The sequence below is a fragment of the Panthera tigris genome, chromosome A2 (genome assembly GCF_018350195.1).
Source record: "Panthera tigris isolate Pti1 chromosome A2, P.tigris_Pti1_mat1.1, whole genome shotgun sequence".
NCBI classification, from domain to species: Eukaryota; Metazoa; Chordata; class Mammalia; order Carnivora; family Felidae; genus Panthera; species Panthera tigris.
Window position 1 is genome coordinate 139,750,434 of NC_056661.1, and position 22,021 is coordinate 139,772,454.

Consider the following 22,021-nt stretch of genomic DNA (forward strand, 5'->3'; position numbering starts at 1 on the left):
CCCTTTCAAGGTTACATTTGGAAATGAAAATCTATTTCCAAACATTTTCAAGTTATATGGTTTGCAAAATTAGATAGCAATTGATGGCTTTCATTAAATAAACTTATTTTTAAAAAATTAAAAAATCTTTGTATGAAAAAGTATCAATTTATCATTAACTACCATTAATGCAGAAACTCAACTTTCTTTACCAATATCCAAATGTAACACAGTTCTCATATCATGTGAATGGATAACCAAAGTAGAGGACACATTCTCTAATGATCTGTTTAAAATGCATGCAAATTATTGATTAGTTAGATACTGTATTTGGTGTTTCAACAGTTTGTTATTATTTTTTTAGGAAACAAAGCATAATCCACTTGGTTGCACAATAATTACTACATACTATCTGTTACTTAAACCTGATGGAGATTAGCCTAACTGGCACAGCCCATTGCAACATCAAGAGTTTCATCATCATCCAGCAGGTGTATCTGTAGTGAAAGCCTAGTGCCTTGGAAGAAGATAAGAGATAGCTACATAGCTGATCATACAAGATCCAAACCTAAAGAGTAAAGAAAAATACATGCAAACATGATTTCACAAGCTCTTGCTTTCCTCATGTGCCACAATCTTTTTAGATAGCTTAATTTTAATGAGTTTGACAGTTTGTGTTCAGGTTTACCAAAGGTTGATGGAGATATTTCAGGTAGGAAACATTAGTTGCCATGTCAGTGGGCACTACAAACTCAGGTGTGATTCAGTTGAGTGCCAGGAGATCAGACCACAGCGGTGAGAAGTCCAGAGAGCAATTCAATTCAGAGAGATCTTGGGCAGAAAATCTGTCCTGTGTGGCAATGTCAGCAAGAGGGTTACAGAGTTGCAGAGAGGCATGAGGGGAGGGGTGGTGGGCAAGATTCCATCCCATATTCATAAATTTTAAGGATTAGAATTTAAGTTCATAATTTTAATTTTCAACAGCCGACACTTTATGTAGCTCATAAGCAGAAAACAGACATCTATACTGTGTTTGGATTTATAATATACAATCATTATTCGTCATCATCATCCCCCCAAAAGACAGTATTGTGACACATTGGAAAGACTAATTGAAACAACAATAGTAAAAACTGAATATGACAGACAATGAAACTTGTTCTAGTGTGTTGATAATGGTAACTAGCCCTGGAGTCTAAGATTTTGAGCTCTGCTTCATACTGGCTTCTGTTATACGACCTCTGAAATGTCCTTATTTTGTGTTGTAAAATAGCCCAAAAGGATAGTTGGACAAAATTTTGTAAAAGCAGTAAGATTTGAGAAAGTATTTATTAGAGAGAAGTGTGAGGAAGAATAAAAAGGAATAAAAATAATGCCAGGAACATTTGAAGAATTAGAAAAAAAACTGTCAGAATTTAAGCTTTGTCAGAAAGGTATAACTGGATAAAATACAATGGAATTAAAGTGCTTAAGAAATCCAAGGAAAAATGATCTGAAGTTGAATAGGTAAAATCCACCCTCCTGAGTTATTTATAATTAGGTTGGATAATTTCCCAAAACTACAACATAGTCAAGGAAAGAAGAAGAACCAAAGCATCTTTTTCATATTCAGTCCCTCCAAGTACTTTTATGGTTGTGACTGGAGTTTTGCACTGTTTACAATCAGAGAAGTCCTATTTCTCTATAGCATCTTTTTCCACTTGCAAGAAATAATGTACTCATATTGTGCACAGCATTTTGTGGTGCGTAATACTACTAATCAATTTCTTCAAGCCAATCTTCTGTGTTTCTACTGAACATCTACTAAACCATTAACCACCATTAGTTTTTCTTTACCATAGATAATTAACCAAGCTATAATTAGCTCTTAATACCCACATGTCAGTATACAGTGGTAACTTAAAGTGTTGGCTGATGGTGTTTACTTCAACTACAAATAAAGGGGGGAGGGGACTTTCTTATTTCCTAAAAAGGGCTTTTCTTGCCAGATTTCAGAAAAGCATACCTTTTCTCAAATAACTTGATAAAAAAAATGATCTATGTAATAAAATCCAACTCAGATGTTAACTTTTCAGGAAGCCATGCCTGATTCCCTATAATCAGAATCAGTTTATATCTTCTTCTTTTTTTTTGTTTCAAGAGAACTCTATTATTTTTTGATTCAAATAATGGTTTTGAATAACTGCTTCATCAACATAGGACAAGAATCTCAGAAGTTGCCACTCAAAGAAATATCATCCACTTTTTCCTCTCAGCCACCAGCTCTCCTTTCTGGAGACAAGCAACGTAATTAATCCTTGAGTGTCCCTCCAGACACTCATATACATATACATGTATACATATACATGTATATGTATATAGTTTGTATACATATATACATATGTATATATGTATACATGTATATGTATATAGTTTGAGTACTAAGAAAGTACTGCACATTTTACCTTGCTCAGATTTTTACCTTGTTAAAATATGTATGCTATACAGAGAGATGGGTGCCATTTGTAAAAAAGCCAGTCCAACCTTAGTTTCCAAGACATTCCTGTCACAACTCAGGCAGGATATAAAATTAAGCCATTAAATTAAATTAAAATATTGTGATCTGACTACAACCTTTGGTGTCTCACATGCCTGCAGCTTCCACTCCAATCTTGTGCCCTGACATTCAGACCTAGTATGTGAAGAATCCAGGTCAAACTCTCCTGTGTAAGTATGGCTCCTGTCCCCAGGCCTGGGGTTCTGCCTCAGCTAGTTTCTGTTTGTTTACCCTGCCTAATATCCCAGTTCTTCCAGTCAATGACTTGGGTCATATCTTGGAGGAAGGGGGTGTTGTAAGTTATCATCTTGACTATGGACATTGAAAGGACTTATGTAACATTTCACAGACCACTAGATTGATTTACTGTTCGCAAACATTAATTAGAAAGCTGAAGATTCAAATTAACCTAATGTTATTTTAAGGAGCTTAGTTAAAAACAGGTTGACAGAGGGAACATTTTACGCAAAACGTGGTCCTGAGACTTTGTGTGCTTTTCCAAGAAAGCTGTTGATCTTGGCTGCAAGAAATTTCAAGTCCTAAAGGAAAGTAATACTTTTTGACAAAGACTAAGTATATACACTCTTGCATAAGGACAATTATACTCTCTTTCAGATAACATTTCATAAAATGCAAATTGTTCTTGCTTCATAAAAAAATGTGGCCTTTCCCACTGAAGAGCGAATTTTCCATGAGCAAGAGTGACACTGAAATAGTCATTTTTATATACTCACAAAACTTAAGTTTATCTTTTAGGAAATGAGGGAAGAGAAGGGAAGTGGTTTTATACAATCAAGATAGTCCAGTAGTTTTAAATTTTGTTCAGACGGAGGGACATCAGTGCTCTTTGATGTAACACAAAATAGAGTTATAATAAAACTCAGTACCTAATGATGAATTGTGGGACTTAAAGGATATCATCATAGAGTGGATTCTATTTAAATCAATGGCACTGAGTTTTTAAGAAAAATGTAGGGGAAAAACTTAATTGAGAAACTTCTATCCATCAAAGTGTATTTTTTCTCCTGCTGGAACAGCCAATTTTCACAATGTTGATATTTCATGAGAAGAATTTAAGAACCATCAGGATAAGACACCAGTTGACAATCAGACTAAGGCAGGAACATCCTTCAGAGGGAAAAACAGAAGCCTATTATTGGCGTTTGCTTTAATAAGCTTTTATTAAAAGCAGATTAACAATTAGTTCTGCAGAGATGAGGGTACAGCTTTGAACTCAGTGGCTGTGCTGTAGCTTCCATTCTGATAAATATTTATGCTTATAGTTCTATTATTAGCAAAATATCACTTTGGCCAACCCTTTCCTCAAAGGTTTGGAAATAAAACATTGCATTTTTAAATTTCCAAAAAAACGGGGTTCATTGGGATCCCCATTTAGGGATTAGGACTTTGAGGATACCTTTTTAAACCTTATGGATTTAGAGGCAGACACTTGGCACCTTAAAGGTTTTGATAAAAAAAATCTCAATATCATGAAAAAAAGAAGAGTTGTAGATTTGGAAAATTAATTCCTTTCACAAATACATTACTGGATGGGTGTGTATGTTTTTCAAAGCATTCCCAGAGTATTCCCCTCTATTTAGAATTTGGAGTTGCAATCACAATTAAATGCAAACTAGCAGGATTAATTTATAGATTTATAATATTATTAGTTTTCATTGTGGCGATCATTAAAAACACCGTGAACTTCCGAATATCTGGATTCCACGACATTCATCTGTGTTCCGGATTATTCCAAGAGTCTCCTTATCGGCTTCTGCTGCTTCTCTCTTGTGCCCTTTCCCTTTCAGGCTGGCCTCAACACAGCAGCCAGAGGAATCCAGTTAAGCCCAGTTCAGACCAGGTCGTTCTTCTCTCAAAACTTTCTAATTCTTTCCCATCACACGTAGAGTGAAAGCCAGAGTCCCAACAAGGCCCTACAAGACCCTGTCTCTTACCTCTCTCTTTTATCCAGTCACCGGGTTGTTTGAAGTTTTTCAAACAGGGCAGAGATCCTCCTGCTTCAGGGCCTTTGCATTTGTGTTCCTCCCATGCTTTCCCAAACTTCCAGGCTTACTCCTTTTCTCTTTCAGATCAGTGAAGCCTTCCCATCTAAAATGAATCCTGCTTTATTTTTTTCTCTGCCGTTACCACCTTCCAAGGTACTATCTACTTTATTTACTCATCTTGTTTATTGTCTGTCTCCCCTGCAAAGATTCAAGCCTTGTAGGGCAGGGGTTTTTGTTTGCTTTGATCAGTATTCCTAGGACTTAGGGTGGGAACCTGGTTTATAGAAGGTGCTCAATAAAAATTTCCCGAATGCTCAGTAGTGTCTTTACACAGGTGTCAATGCCCCGAAGACTGCTGGGAACGCACCTATAGTTAACTGGGTTGGGTTTATTACGGGTTCCAGCAAGGGAAAATGCCCAGCATGAGAAACTGTGAGGTTGCTCAGTAAGAGGGTTGTCAGCAAGATCCTATGACAGAACTCAGGATTTAGCTGAGTGACCTGGCAGAAGGTCTAAGAAAATGGAGATTTTCTCCATATTGGATGTTGTCAGAAAGCAAGCACATATCCATACTTGGGTAAGGAATAGCAGCCATTCCGGCAACAGGAGAGAAGGATGTCTGATATTTTATGGGTTGCACAGTGACCTTGTTTTTATGTGTGCTTGGACAAAATGAAAAAGTGGCCTTGCTCTGTCTCATTTTATTACAGTCTGAGATTAAACTTGTGTGAGGTCGGTATTCTGTGAAATTGTTTGTCTAATAGGGGAATAACACGACATAGTTCTAAGTGCCTCCAGTTTCTGAAATCTGGATGTTGCTTTTTTTTTTTTTTTTAATGTGTCACAAGCAACTAAACTTTTGTGGGGAAGGAGTGAGAGGGGAAATAGTAAATGGAGGATAGAAACTTCTCTGCAGACTCTTGTATCTGCACATGGCACGCCTGTCTCTCTCAAGGCCCCCCCCCCTTCTTCACCATCCTTCACTGTCAGGATGGGGGAACCATAATGAGGTAAGGGTTGAGGCCTGCTTGATATAAGGCGGTCCCCACTTTTCTGTTATTTTTTCACATTCTCCTTTAGTGGGCTAAGAAGAGCAGAACTGCGAAGCTGAGTCAGAGTAGTTTCAGCTAAACCTTCCTCACTATGGCTCTTCTCTCCAGCAGGGCACGGGTCTGAGGAGAAAACCACCTCCCATTACCCTCAAGTTTTCAGGGATGTGCCACTCTGCTGGGAATCATTTGTTCAGGGGCCTTCAAAATGTCTTCGCAGAAGTTTCCCTGTGGAAGGAAGGGAACCAGTTCTTCATACATGTTCCCAGAACAAACCCTGTTCCTATGAAGAGAAAACTGGTGATAAAATTTAGGGGAGAAGTCCAAGTGACACTCCTCACTCATCCCCACCCCAAATATCTTGCCAACTCTTCCTAAAATTCCAGCAATTAGAGATGTGCTTAAAGAAGCAGACCTTTCTGGGTAGATTGCAAGAGGGGGGAGGAAGAAAGAAAAGGAAGGTTGCTGTTGGTGACTCATGGTTAAGGGTGGGTAATTGCACAGACTGTTACGCTGTCATGACTGGTCGAGATACAGGTAGAGCTCAGTGGGGATTTGGGTGGCACGGGCAGGATGAACTAAAGGGGGTCCAGAGGAGTTCTGAAGCAAAGGGCATGTTGGGAGGGAAGGCGTGCGTAGGTTCCCTGGTGAAAGGGTGGGTAAGCAGGCAGCCAATGGCTGCATAATGGGGGCAGGGGACCAAAAAACTTTCCAGAGGTGCCAGGTGAAGGGATCTCCTCCCAGAAAGCCATGTTTAATTAGGAGAGTGACAGAGGGTGTACCAGCACCGTGACCTGCCTGCGTGGGAAGCAGAAAGCTGACACATACAGCAAGCAGAAGACACAGGCACTGAACTTTCCTTACTTACCTTGCCCGTATTTGTTGTATAATCCGTACATTTGATTCGGAGTTTGGCCTGCCACCTGCCATGGAGCGTGTACCTTCCAGTAACCAGAATAAGGGGAATAATAATGTTCCAGGATAAGGAGAAAAGAATAACTTGGTAACTTTGTAATGAATGGGTGAAGATTTGCAGGCAGTAATGAGGGGGCTGACCAAAGGGGAAACAATAATCAGTGGAAAGCTATGTTTTGAATAAAACCCAAAGCAGAAAGTGAGTGTTCTGATAGGTTGTGTATATATATATATATATATATGTGTGTGTGTGTGTGTGTGTGTGTATATATATATATATATACACTTTTTTTTGGTATACATTTATAGCCTTCTCTAACATGAGCTGAATTTTATGTTTAAATAAAAGCTTTTTCTCCCCTATTAATGAACACATATGCAAGTAAATCCATTTTTCTTATCCTAAGGCAGAATATAATAAAAAATCAAAGAAAAGGGACATTTTAAAGGACCACGATTCTTGTTGTATGCATAAAATTATATCCTCTTGAAAATACTGTTCTCTTCAAATAAGAATTTATACCTTCAGTGTGACATATTTCAAGTTACTAAGATAAGCAATCTTATCCATCTTCGTGTTGTGGAGGAACACATATTTATTCAATTCACAGATGAAGAAAATACCTCCATAATTCTTAAAAACTTATATATATATACATATATATACACACATATTTTAATGTTTATTTTTTATTTTTGAGAGAGACAGTGTGAGTGGGGGAGGTGCAGAGAAAGAGAGGGTCAGAGGATCTGAAGTGGGCTTTGCACTGACAACAGGGATCCTGATGAGAGGCTCGAACCCACCAACTGAGAGATCTTGCCCTGAGCCAAAAGTCAGGTAGCTCAACTGACTGAGATACCTAGGTGCCCCCAAACTGATATTTTGCTTATATCCATTTACTTAGCACTTCTTAAACGTCTTTGAATAAAGTTTTACACATTATTTTAGTAACTGGTCTGTTCAGGTTTTCTATTTTTCATAAATCATTTTAAATTTTGGCTTGCCTCAGTGTCCTAGGTCTCACAAATGCTATACGGTTTAGCTGGTGACATCTAGCGGCTAAAAATGATAATTACATACAATATGCAGCACACCGCTTTGCGGACGGAAATACTCAAAAGCCACAGATTCCATGGAAAAAAACCTCCGTCAGCCAGACTTCCTGGTTGTAACGAACCAAAACAAAACCTCACTGACGAGCAGAGAAGTGCTGTCCCATAAGGACAATCCTGCCACTTAACACCAACACCATGGATAGCAGGTTCCGAATGCCCCTGAGAGGCCATTTATGGACGCCGGAATTTCTGGCCCCACCACCTTTCAGGCTTTTTGATTCCCAAGATCTCAATTCAAAGTCCAGAGTAGGATGGATCCTGACTGCGATTGCATATCAGCACCCTAGCTGCAAGGAAGGCCGGGAAAGCATCTCAACATTTTTGGCTTAGTGAGATAATACAAAGTTATTATAAGATTAAATGAGATGAATTTTTTATAAAGTACTTAAGCTTAGTGCCTAGGATTTGATGACTTTTCAAAAATGATAATGGGTATAATTTTACATTTTTATTTGATCATAAGCTTTTTCAAGAGCAACCACAAGTGAATAACCACATCTTATTCACTTTGTATTCTGGGCATAGGGTCTGAAGTTCCATGAATTTTTATTGAATTGCATTGCTTGCCCCTGAATGGAAACTCAGTCACTACACTTGCTTCTGTATCTCAATTTATGTATAGTCGTCTTTAAAATCTAATAATCTACCAGTATTTGAGTCTTTTTCCTCAAAATTATCACTAATAGAAAATTACTTCTCCCTACAGGTCTTCCACAGTACCTTAAGGCGGAAGATAAGGTTTTATCTTATCATGAAAGTATTATCGGAAGGACAATTAAGGTTTTGTGTTGTTCAACCAATACATCTCACATCATGGCTGCTCATATTCTTTATTCTGAAGTCTATCTCTTCTCTAAAACCTGCCCGACTTCCAATTTATCAAAGGAAACCTTTCATAGCTGCTTGGAATGCTCCAACGGATCAGTGTTTGATAAAATACAATATAAGACTAAATTTGAAAATGTTTCAGGTGATTGGAAGCCCACTGGCCAAGGCCAGGGGACAAAATGTCACCATATTTTACGTCAACAGATTGGGATACTATCCATGGTATACATCACAGGGGGTTCCCATTAATGGGGGTCTCCCTCAGAACATAAGTTTGCAAGTACATCTAGAGAAAGCTGGCCAAGATATTAATTATTACATCCCTGCTGAAGATTTCAGTGGACTTGCTGTTATCGACTGGGAATATTGGCGACCCCAGTGGGCCCGTAACTGGAACACAAAAGACGTCTACAGACAGAAGTCAAGAAAGCTGATTTCTGATATGCAAGAGAATGTATCAACTACTGATATTGAATATTTAGCCAAAGCAACATTTGAAGAAAGTGCAAAAGCTTTCATGAAGGAAACCATCGAATTGGGAATGAAGAGTAGACCCAAGGGCCTATGGGGTTATTATTTATATCCTGATTGCCACAATTATAATGTTTATGCCCCGAATTATACTGGGTCATGCCCGGAAGAGGAAGTGTTGAGAAACAATGAGCTCTCTTGGCTCTGGAATAGCAGTGCTGCTTTGTATCCTTCTATTGGTGTCAAAAAATCTCTCGGAGACAACGAAAACATTTTGCGCTTCTCGCAATTTCGGGTGCACGAATCCATGAGGATCTCCACCATGACATCCCACGATTACGCTCTGCCTGTGTTCGTTTACACAAGGCTAGGCTACAGGGAGGAACCTTTATTTTTTCTTTCTAAGGTAAGACACCCCTTGCTGAGGGTGGGGGGGATTTCCTCCCTAACTCTAAAAGAAACATTTCTTTTGTTAATTATGTTCATTGAAGAATTCCCAATTAGTGGTCTTTTAGAAAGGAGCCTAATTCTTTGACTAGCCATCCTCTTAGACTCTTTACTTATGCAAACTGAATTTTAATGATCTTATTTAGAACTATTCTTTTAAGGAACATAGTATGGAGGGAAGGTTTAAAGGTGATAACAACTATTATTGCCTCCTCCCCAGCTTTGATGACCGTCCCTCGCTATTGGCCTTTATTGAAACGGTTGGTGGCAAACAGGCTGGGAAATCAGGGAGGATGTTTTAAAATGGAATAATTTGGGGCCCCTGGGTAGCTCAGTTGGTTAAGTGTCCGCCTTTGGCTCAGGTCATGATCTCCCGGTTTGTGAGTTTGAGCCCGGCTTCAGGCTCTGTGCTGACATCTTGGAGCCTGGAGCCTGCTTCAGATTCTCTATGTCCCCGACTCTCTCTGCCCCTACCCCCACTCACACTCTGTCTCTCTCTCTCTCTCAAAAATAAATAGGGGTGTCTGGGTGGCTCAGTTGGTTGAGTGTCCAACTTCGGCTCAGGTCATGATCTCGCAGTTCGTGAGTTTGAGCCCCGCGTGGGGCTCTGTGCTGACAACTCAGAGCCTGGAACCTGCTTCAGATTCTCTGTCTCTGGCTCTCTCTGCCCCTTCCCCCACTCACACTCTGTCTCTCAAAAAATGAATAAACGTTAAAAAATAAAATGGAATACTTTGCTCACACATGTGGAAGTGTAATTGGAAGCATTCTTGCTTCTGGCCTCACCATCTAAGGTCAAGAGAAAAAAAAAAGTTTTTCTTTTCATGTATAATACCAGTTTTCATAAAAGGTGTGAGGCACAACAATGCGAATATATGTAACACTACTGAATTTTACCTTTAGAAATGGTTTGGGTAATAAATTTTATATGTGTCTGTTTACCATAATTAATAATTTTTTTAAACTGAAAAAAGTTTTTTCAAGAGGCTTAAGGGTGAATCTGCAAAAATAGGTGGCTCTATGGATTTAGCCCTTCCCTTCCCCCCCCCCCCCCCCCCCCCCCCCCCCCCCCCCCCCCCCCGCCAATCAAGTGGGAGATGTGTGATAGTCCTCAGGCACTCCTGGCTGCCCAAGAACAAAGGAAAGGGGGAAAACAAAGGGTTAACTGATAGAGCTCATAGTCTGCAGGACCTAAGTCTCCATCACCCCTCCATAGTGATGTGGGAAACACAGGCAGGAGGAAATGGCAGATAGAACTAAATTTCCTTATAACCTGCAGCCCATTGACAAATACTTGAGGCTGGCAGAGTAAAACTTTCTCCAGGAACTCCCTGCTGTCTTAATGCTAATGCTTTCCTAAAGGGAAAAACAGCCTTAGCTTGACAATAGCTAGGCCTCCAGTATCCTGGGAATCTTCTTTAGCATATGAAAATCTCACTGGAAACTTCCCCAGGACTTCCCCCCACCCCCAATTCCATAGTATATAACCAGTCTCTCCTCATGGTCCTGGGGCAGCAACTCTTTCTGCCCATGGATCCTGTCCCTGTGCTTTAATAAAATCACCTTTCTGTACCAAAGACATCTTCAAGAATTCTTTCTTGGTCATTGGCTCCGGACCCCACGAACCCCACTGTCACCCCCAAAAAACCTCATCATTACCCACAAACCATAAGGGTAACTTTTAAAATAGATGAATTTTCAGCCTAATTTCTCTCCCTTTTTCTCCCTTTGCTACTGTAGTCACTCAAATGGAAACTTCTAGAGATAAAAATCTAAAAGTGGATGCCACTCTAATGGTTGGACTTGGGCAATTATGTGTAAACTTTCTATGATAAGAAAACTGGAGACTTGTTCAGGCTTTCACATGGGTATTTTAAGATATTACTGGGTACTATGAGTTTATCACACTTCTTCCTTTCCCACCATTACAAGTTTCAATTCACCAACGTGTATTAAGATATAAAGATGTTCTGAGTGTGAGATATCTAAAGGAGGAGGCTCAGGACATACCCAGGTGAGGGCTTTAGCATGACCACTAGGCATGTATGGTGCCTTTATTTTTATTTATTTATTTATTTTTTAACGTTTTATTTTATTTTTGGGACAGAGAGAGACAGAGCATGAACGGGGGAGGGGCAGAGAGAGAGGGAGACACAGAATCAGAAGCAGGCTCCAGGCTCTGAGCCATCAGCCCAGAGCCTGGCCCAGAGCCTGACGCGGGGCTCGAACTCACGGACCGCGAGATTGTGACCTGAGCCGAAGTCGGTCGCTTAACCAACTGAGCCACCCAGGTGCCCCATGGTGCCTTTAGAGAGTACAGCTTAATCCTCAGAGGAGGAAAAGACGCGATGTATCAGGATTTGGTAGATGCTATGCCTTGGATGCCATTAATGAGACGAGTAAGGGAAAAAAAATCTCTATTGTGAACTGGTATTTGTACTTCCCAGAAAAGTCAGCAACAAATGATCAAGGATGATAGGAAATCAGTACTGCCTGGTAGGTTTACAAAGTTATCTAGATCTTTACAAAATAGTCTTGACCCTGGAGCTTAAATACTACTTTCTTCTATGAAACTTCGTTTCGTTTTCTATATTTGGCTCAAACAAGTTTCTATCTTTAGTGATAATAAATTCACTTTTGGAAGAAACAACAAACTTTAAGGGACAAAGTGTTCATTTCAAAAGATTAGTTTAGACTATTGGTACATTCTGCACAGTCTGTAAACCTAGATAAGTTTCCTTGAGTAGGCACAGCCTCAGAAATACTTGTTCTAAGTAAAGAAGGAACAACAGTTAGGGTCTCATCTAGCAACAGTTCTCTTTGGCAGTCCCAGGACTCATTCTGTATCATTCTGAAAACTTTCGGAATGGCAAGGTATTTCCAAATGTTTTAAACCCTCAATTTACCCACCATTTTACTGTATTCTCCATAAAAATTCTGCCCACAAATTTTTAAAAACCTGATATTCATTTATACCAAATCATAAGTGACTAATAATGGCTTCCATGTCCAATCCTCTCAAAGATATCTGCACTGTATTCTTTTTAAGATTATTTATTTATTTTTGAGAGAGAGTGAGAGAGAGAATGAGTGGGGAAGGGGCAGAGAGAGAGAGGGCAGAGGACCCAAAGTGGGCTCCGTGCTGACAACAGAGAGCCTGATGTGGGGCTCGAAACCATGAACCATGAGATTATGACCTGAGCTGAAGTCAGACGCTTAACGGACCAAGCCACCCAGGCACCCCAAAGATATTTTAGTTTTAAGTAATCTTTACACCCACTGTAGGGCTCGAACTTAAAACCCTGAGATCAAGAGTTGTATGCTCCACTGACTGAACCAGCCAGGCACCTAGATATCCGCATTTTAGAGTGTGTGTGTGTATGTGTGTGTTTGTACATGTGTACACACGCATATACAGTAAAACCTTGGATTGTAGGTAACTTGTTCTGTGAGTGTTCCGCAAGACAAGCAAACTTTTCTAATAAATTTTAACTTGATAAACGAGTGATGTCTTGCCATACGAGTAGTACATGATGCCCAATTTCATATGATCACAACTGAGCCAATGGGTCTCTCTCTCTCTCTCAGTCTCTCTCTCTCTCTCTCTCTCTGCAGGGATGTGGGCAGTCATTTCCCATGCTCCGATGGTCGGTCTCAGGCTGCGTTGTTTGGCAGAAATCAGTGATTTTTCAGAACGTTGGAAGGTGCCCACAACTGGCACTGGTGTATTTTTCGTCAATTCAATGTACCTATGGACAGTTCTTTGCTTTTCCCTTCAAGAGTAAGCTTAGGAATGCTTTGCTTCATTCTAGGTCAGGCTACCTGCAGATAGAGACCATTTCCTCTGCTGCCTTATTTCCAGTTACATTAAATAGAACATATGGCAAGAATTTATTAATACTAAACTATAGTCAGCATCCATTAGTGATGGTGCAAGTCGTCCTACACAATAACCTTCGTCTCTCTGGAGGGTTTGATATACAAGTGCTTTGGATTACAAGCATGTTTCTGGAAAGAATTATGCTTGCAAACCAAGGTTTTACTATAGTTAGGATTAGAAAAACAATTTATCAATAAGTAGCAAATTTCTTAAGCTGTCAGACCTCAGTGCCTCATTGTTTTAATCTATAAAATGGGACAGTATTACCTGCCCTACCTACCTATCAGGAGTATTATGAAAATCAAATGAGAACATTGTATATGAAAATTTGAGGCGCTACAAAAATATATGTGGTAGAGCTGTCACTTTTGAACAGGTACTGAAGCCTTAAACTCGGAAAGGGAATATGTAGGAATGGAATCTCAGTCAGCAGCCATTGCTTGATGGGATGACATAGGGGCAGTTAGCACCTTATTTCACATGAAAGATTGTCTATGCTACTTACATCTACACAACCTAAATATAACTTGATGCTATGTTTTAAAAAATAATGAAAGGACTTTTCTTGACTAATAGATTTAAAGATGTTTTTCTCTAAAATTAATTAACCTTCCCTCTGCTGGTGCACCAAGGGAAGCTCATTAGTGATGTTCCAGTTCCCCACAGTGGGCACCTTCCTTACATGCACTGTGCTGAGCATCAGGCAATGAAACCCGAGTATGGAGAAAACACTAGGACCTGGCCTGGAAGATTTGTTGCTGTTACATCATGCACTATTGTCTTATTTCTTCTTTTGTATGACATCCCTCATGTGGCTCATGCTCTCATGTGGTCCCTGTGTATTCCCAGAGGCATCTTACCTGTGACTTCCCTCACTGAAAAGTACCCTTGCTCTTTTGGTCCTCAAACATAGCTGCTCTGTGATTCATTCAACACCCTGCTCTCAGCTAGGTGACAGTGGGCTAATTTGGTAGACAAATTTGCATTAATATCTGGCATTGACTCCTCATCTCCAGTCAACATGTGCATGAAGACTTGCCATTTTGAATCCCTTCCAATAAACTCTACTCTGATAATGATGCTAAAGGACACATTGGGAAGAAACTAACATTCCCAACTGATAATCAACTTGGGAAGGTGTGGGTTTCACCACAAACACCTGCAGCTTCCTTACTTGCTGAGTATGGATCAATAACTATCAATATGAAATGCAAATGCTGTGTCTCCCTCTTTCCTCTGATAACAATGCTTTAACCCAAAGGAATTCATGGGAGATTTGGGGTTTCCAGCTCAACATGGTAAGAAGCTTGGACGTTGCCACTCCATCCTAAAAAGTAAAAAGCAAAACAAACTGAAAAATCAACCCCTCTTAGATTCAAAGAGAAGTGAGGACACAGAGCCAATTGCTGCCCTCAAAGTTAGGCAGATAGGTGAGTATAGAGAATCACAGCTTATTAGGTCAGAAACCTCTGTGGGGACCACTGCCAGAGTTGGGAAACCTGAACTATAATTGACGAATTGCTGGAGGCTCAGTGTGAAGTCCAGGGGACTCAGTCATGGGTAGGGGGGATATACTTTTGTGAGTTCTACCTCCAAAAGCTTATCAAGTACTCACAGTGAATATCACAGAAAAATCTCATGCATCTCGTAGGGAGGAGGAGGAAAAGAACCATTTTGAATACTTGAGAGCCTTTTGTTCTTTTTTGTTGTTGCTGTAAGTTTTTTAAAATTTATTTTGAGGAAGACAGAGAGAGCAGGGGACAGGCAGAGAGAGAATCCCAAGTAGGCTCCTTGCTGACATGGGGCTTGATCTCAGGAACTGTGAGATCATGACCTGAGCTGAAATCAAGAGTCGGATGCTTAACCGACTGAGCCACCCAGCTGCCCCAGAGCCTTTTATTCTTGTTAACAAGGTCTGCCATCAGGAGAAGCTATTTTAACCAGAGCCAAACCCCCTGGGGACTTACCAGAGACTAAGTGAACTAGGGGAAGGGAAATACTCAACTCTAGTTGGCTCTAGTCTTCCACTAGGGAGAAGGCAAATGCCCTGCTCTAACCCCATCCTACCTGAGAAGGGGGAAACATAACTGATCAGCTTGTGAATTTCACAGTCCAGAGGCAAAAGCTCACTAAAAGACTGAGACTTAATCATAGGACTATAGAACCCTTCCATTCCCCCTACATCTTACTAGCACATTACTAAGTGCCTATTTATAGCAGTTCCTTTTATGAGCTATTTGCCTATCAAGAAAAGATTAAATCATGTCTAGCCATCAAAAAAAAAAAAAAAAAGCTACAAGACATTCTAAAAGGCAAAAACAGAATTCGAAGAGACAGAGCAAGCATCAGAACCAGACTCAGCTATGGCAGGGATGTTGGAATTATCAGACTGGAAACTTAAATCAACTGTAATGAACATACAAAGGGCTCTAATGGATAAAGTAGAAAGCATGCAAAAACAGGTGGGCAATGTAAGCACAGAGATGGAAATTCTAAGGAAGAATCAAAAAGAAATGCTAGAGATCAAAAACACTGTAATAGAAATGAAGAATGTCTTTGACGAGTTTATTTAGTAGACTGCACATGGCTGGGGAAAGACTTTCTGAGCCAAAGGATATCTCAATAGAAACCTCCAAAACTTAAAAGCAAAGAGAACAAAGACTGAAAAAAACTGGAAGAGTCAAGAACTAAGACACCTGGAAAGGGTGTAACATACAGGTAACAGGAATTCATGGAAGGCCATTGGGAGATTTTGACCCCTCTGATTACATCGTGTGAATATGGCTTCATTGCATTCAAAGTGAGTGGAGGGAGGAGTCCTACTCCATTATATCTTTGCCAAAGGAGGCAATGGACACGGACCCAGTAGAGTACTCCTTCTGGGCACCACGTGGCTGGCTCCTCCTCTGTCCTATATTCATCATATCATAGATAATCTTCAAAACCATTTCACTTCCGCTAACTCATTAGAGCCTCATGAAACTCCTTCCTTTCTTGTTATGTCAGGTCTGACCTATTCAGCAGACACTGTGGTCACAGAAATGGAAACAGATGTGAGCCTGAAAGAGAAATTAGTTCAAACCAAAATCTCTTCCTTTTTTGAAGATTTCCAGGGAAAAAAAAAACTTAAAAAAATGAGATTGTAAAGACTTCAATTTGAGTGGACTATAAGAGTGTCAGATAAGATTTATCTCTCAAGTGTCGATATTAATATAAAATGCCCCAGGTAAAATTCAATTATAAAGTTCTGGTTTTATTTCCCACCAAATCATCCAGTTACATTTTCCAGCATATAATTGGTGGAAATTCATCCTTGGAGTAAAAGGTGAATGCTTAGTATCTTTTTTTGTTTTTTAAAGTTTATTTATTTATTTTGAGACAGAGACAGAGAATGACAACAGGGTCCGCACTCTCAGCACAGAGCTCGACCACACGGGGCTTGAACTCACGAACTGTGAGATCATGACCCACGCCAAAATCACGAGTTGGATGCCTAACTGACGGAGCCACCCAGGCATCCCTGAATGCTTAGTATCTTAAACAGTGGGAGAGTATACTATAATTTAGTAACTTTATTTAGGAAGCCTACCATAGGAACTTAAATTAGAAAAACAACTGTTAGGGAAAAATCCGTTATATGATGGCCAACAGGACTGATAAGGAAATTTCAGCCCCTGCCTGAAGACTTCCCTTCTAGGTTCTTGTTCCCACCCTGTTTGCCTCAGGCACCAAATTACTACTAATGAGGAATGCAGAAGTAACAGACGGTAAATTGTCCCCTCTGTTGATGCTCTGGGCTCAAACGTCTGGAGAATGATCTCCTCTGAGCCCACCAGTGTAAAATAAACCTCCTCCTGCCTTCCAAGATCTCTGAATGCTGCTTGGTTCTTCTGCCGGGTGATCCAGACCAGTTCCCGTAACACAACTTCATACCTTTAAATCCTAATTTCCTTCTGAAATGGCCTTGCTTCATGTTAATCTTTAAACACTAAAACAATAATCTTTTAGGATTACAAAACCCAAATACCCCTGGTGAGATTCTATTCTTGTTTACCTTAACCATATTAAGAAAAAGGCCACGACTAGATGAATCACAAATAAGGCCCATTAAATCAGATACTTTGAAATGATACACAAATAATTTCAGAGACCAAATATAAGGGCTGGACCAAATCAGAGCCTGCAGGTCCTTAATACTATGTTACTTTGCCTGGCCTTGGGATCCAAGTGACACAAAACCCCTCTGAGTCACTGCGGGGGGGGGGAAGTTCTCAGGAAGGGGAGGGGGGCGTTGCACACTGGAAAGAGAATTTAGCCAAAAGGAAGGTGAGGTATTCTTCACATTTAGAGAAGCAAACACTTTTGTAACACTCTGGGTCATGTACATAAGGCTGGTTTGTGTGCACGTGCCCCTAGTTGACTTCGATTAAACAGCTTCTGGTGGCTATTTACAGGCTGATTGTCATCGAAATAATATCTTGTTTGGCAAAATGCAAGTTCTTCTTCAAAAATATTTAACGTTTTTCCATATGATTATGGAGTGTAATTTTTGAGCCTTGGTTCATTCAATATGTGTGTTACTCTAAGAAAGTGGAGAATAAGGATGCTTGGCTGGCTCAGTTGGTGAAATGTGCAACCCTTGATCTCAGGGTTGTGAATTCGAGCCCCACGGGTGTAGAAATTACTTAAAAATAAAGTCTTAAAAAGAGTGGAAAATCATCCTATTATAATGAACTCAGCCTCCAACCCTAATCCCTGGCACGCTGTTTTATATCCAAATGAATAATAAACTCTACTCTCTTCAATCTAGCAAGATCTAATCAGTACTATCGGAGAAAGTGCTGCCTTGGGAGCTGCAGGCATTGTTATCTGGGGAGACATGAACTTAACTTCATCTGAGGTAAGGCAGTACCTCAAAGGCATAGTTAATATTATTTAAAGTATTTGTTCTTTTCTTCTAGAGCTAACTCCAGTTGGAACTCTTCTGGCTCCCACAATAAACCAGCTTTAGAATTAAAGTCCGAATCGGTGCCCAACACATAGAAGGTGCTCAATAATATTATTAACATTTGTTAAGATAGTAATCAGAATACTGACATTTTTTAACCATTCATTTATAGGCTACGGTTGTGCTAAATGCTCTTTGTTTTGGACTTAGTTAAGTTACTTACTGGTCATAATAACCCTTATGAGGTAGGGCCTACCATCCTCATTTATAGAGGAAGACACAAGAGAGGAAATCCAACTAGAGTAACATCTAGTTAGGCTAGTTAATGGTGAAGCTGGCATTAACCAGAGTTTGACTCCGAAGCCCTTCCATTTAACTACTATTAAATGTGCTATATCCTATTTTGAGAAGAAGGAACAGATGGTATCTTTTTAATCTCCACATTGAACGTATTTGTCCTCTATGGGGAAATTAGCTAAAAATTAAGAGCGTTTAAAATGAGATTTATATGTCTCTTCAAATTTCTCCCAGTTCACATCTTACTTACTCGAAGAAGTCTTCCTAGTTTTCCCCAATTCACATTAGTCACAATCTCTTCTGTATTTCCAGATGTTGTTTGTTTATATCTCTATAGTGTGATACATTTTCCTGGAATTGTAGTACTTGTATCCTCAAAACTTTGTTAAATTGAATTTTTTGCAAGTTCATGATGAGCTGATATTATTCTTAGAATTTCAAAGGCTCAGCTTGTTGCTGCCAAGATATCTTTCATGAAGCTGTGATAATATAAGGTTAGGTCTCCTCTGTCCAATAGGAGAATTAGGTAGAAATGGGGAGAAGGAATTCCTGACTCTCCAGGTGTGATAGTTCTCCTCCAGCCCATATGACTCACGAGAAGCACTTCATCAGGAAGTTTAATGCAGGAAGTGCATAAACCAGGTGGTTTCTGTTTAGAACACATAATGGAATCACAAAAAAATGATCTGGTCATCCTTCTAAGCTTTCTTGTGTTTGAATTGTATACACAAATTCTAGAAGTCTAGAACCCAGGGAAGTTGATATTTGAGCATAATTAACAGGAAAATCCAGGAAGCTACAGGTTGACAATAAATCGGTAGAATATGAGGATTCAGGTTCCTACACAACCATGAAAGGTACCACAACACCCAAAAGGTGGCCAGAGGACAGCAGCTGTGGCATGATTTCTAATTTAGGTTTGTTCTTTTTTTTCACATGCATTAACTTGGGAGCTAGAGGGAGAAAAAGATGTAAATTGGAAGCAGGCAAGGTCATTATATGCTGACCCTGGGGCCCATTTGCAAGTTCAGTTGCTTAGCCCCTAGTGTAACAAATGTTCCATCTCCTGCCCCTTGGACCTTTCATCTTTTCTGATCTAGATCCCCTGTGTTACAGCACCTGAGCCTAAGAGATCAACCACTGGCGCCAAGATGTTAGGTGTCACTCGAGTCCAAAGAACTGCCTCGTGGGCATAGATGTTCTAACCCTCCCGGTGCCAGAAAGAACACTAAACCCGTTTGTTTCTGCATTTCTAGGGTAACTGTACAAAGGTGAAGCAGTATGTGAGCTCTGACTTAGGGCGCTACATAGTCAACGTGACCAGAGCTGCTGAGGTATGCAGCCTTCACCTCTGCCAGAGTAACGGGAGATGCATAAGGAAGATATGGAACTCTCCGGATTACCTTCACTTGAACCCTGCAAATTACCACATAGAAGCCTCCGAGGATGGAGAATTTACTGTGAAAGGAAAAGCATCTGATACAGACCTGGAAGTGATGGAGGAGAAATTTTCCTGTCACTGTTATCAGGGATACGAAGGAGCTGACTGCAGAGAAACGAAGACGCTGGATGGCTGCTCTGGGGTTTTCTCTTTTTCCGGCTCACTGATAACACTATGCCTGCTGGTTTTAGCAGGTTATCAAAGCAGTTGGTTGTGAGATAATTGAGTTTAAAGGGAATTGTATGGCCTGTAATCACTCAGAGAAGAGAGGAAACTTAGGACAGTTTTTTTCTCTTATGAAATCCATTGAGAAGTATCATAAGTAGACATTATGTATGTCACTTAACATAAGCAGGAACATGCTGCTTTATTTGACTCCGATTTGGCTGAGAAACCAGATCCAGGAATAAAATCAATGCACTCTTCTTCATTACTGGAATGTTTAAGTTGTGTTTAAACCGGAGCTAGTATATTTTAGTCTTTATATGAACGTGTGTGTGTGTGTGTGTGTGTGTGTACACACATATATTTAATTATTGGTTTCAAAGACTGTTTTTTCTGGCTAGCAATTTATTTAAAAAAATTTTTTTTAATCTTTATTTTTGAGAAAGAGAGAGACAGAGTGTGAGCAGGGGAGGGGCACAGAGAGAGGGAGACACAGAATTCGAAGCAGGCTCCAGGCTCCAAGCTGTCAGCACAGAGCCCAATGCGGGGCTCGAACTCATGAAACGTGAGTCCATGACCTGAGCCAAAGTCGGACGCTCAACCGACTGAGCCACCCAGGCGCCCCTCTGGCTAGCAATTCATTAAGGACAGATTACTAATTATCTGATTCAACAAAAGAGGACACTGCAGGGTATGAACTGGTCACTCAGTCTACTGAAGAGGACCAAATGCAGAGTGTCTGTTCCAGCCTTACGTTCACACTGGGCTTCTCTTCCCCACCTGAGCTCACTGAGCACAGAACCAGGTCCTGGTGTGACTTCTCATAAGGGTGCAGAGATTGAGGCAAGGGGAGCTGTTCCCAATTCATTACAAAGCCGTCTCTTCTAATATGGTGCTTCTCTCACCCACTATGAGTCCTTCTCTTACAGACCCTGGCAATGTAAATACTGTGAAAGGCTTCAGAATAGTATCCACACTTGCCTAGACTGACATTGCTCTAGATCCAGAAATTGATGTTTTGCTAATAAAAAGGTGGTTTGTGTCTTTGCGAGCAAAAGTCATCACTAAAAGAAATATTTAATAAACAGTTAAGAGACCTAGAAGTGCTATTGGGAAGGGGTCCTACCAATAAATATTTGATATTTTGACCCCATATATAAGTTTTGAGCAGTGTGGTTATAAGGTCAATTTGAACTTAATTTGAATCGTGGTTTCATTACCCATCTGGACGTGTGACTCTGGGCAAGTTATTTATATTTCCCATTTTCTTGCTGACATTTGATAATATAATTCTCACCTCAGTGAATTATTCTGCACAGTAAATGGAATAGCATGTCCCATGCATACTTTGGCTCTTAATAGATGTTGCTAATCTTCAAGTATCTCCCTTGATCACCAAAGTAATGGAAACACTTATGATAACACAGGGTCTTGGGTAGTTTCCTCTTTCTGATGTTACGTTCTGTTTATAACCACTTATGCACTGTGTTCTCTTGAGAGGCATGTACAATTGATAGGATTTCCTTCCCCTGGAGAAAATCTCCTCCGAAGGTAAACCCAAGATAGGTATGATGCTATTTTGGAGGCATGAGAATTGATTTAGCCTCCTGCTCCACTTCTTCTCCCTTTCTTGAAACATTTGCAGCCCAGGTGTGCTGTTTGAATTCCAGGTCCAGCTTGTCAAAGTTACTGACATGGTTAGGGTCCAATTTCTAAATGTGAAATACAAACAAAATGACATAAAAACCTTTTATAATACTATGAATTAAAAATATCATTGCACAGATTAACTTCTTTTTTTAATTTTTTTTAAATGTTTATTCATTTTTGAAGGAGAGAGAGACCAAACATGAGCAGGGGAGGGGCAGAGAAAGACGGAGACACAGAATTCAAAGCAGGCTCCAGGCTCTGAGTTGTCAGCACAGAGCCTGACACGGGGCTCG

At 40.1% G+C, this 22,021-nt stretch overlaps 1 protein-coding gene across 1 annotated transcript; it reads left to right on the top strand.

Annotated features, from left to right (window-relative positions):
• The first annotated feature begins 8,352 nt into the window (after positions 1 to 8,352).
• HYAL4 (hyaluronidase 4) lies at positions 8,353 to 20,145 on the top strand. The gene is made up of 3 exons (XM_007089193.2): positions 8,353 to 9,306; positions 18,038 to 18,127; positions 19,729 to 20,145. Exons 1-3 carry the CDS (start codon positions 8,353 to 8,355, stop codon positions 20,128 to 20,130), a joined length of 1,446 nt encoding a protein of 481 aa, XP_007089255.1. The 3' UTR covers positions 20,131 to 20,145.
• Positions 20,146 to 22,021: the final 1,876 nt, after the last annotated feature.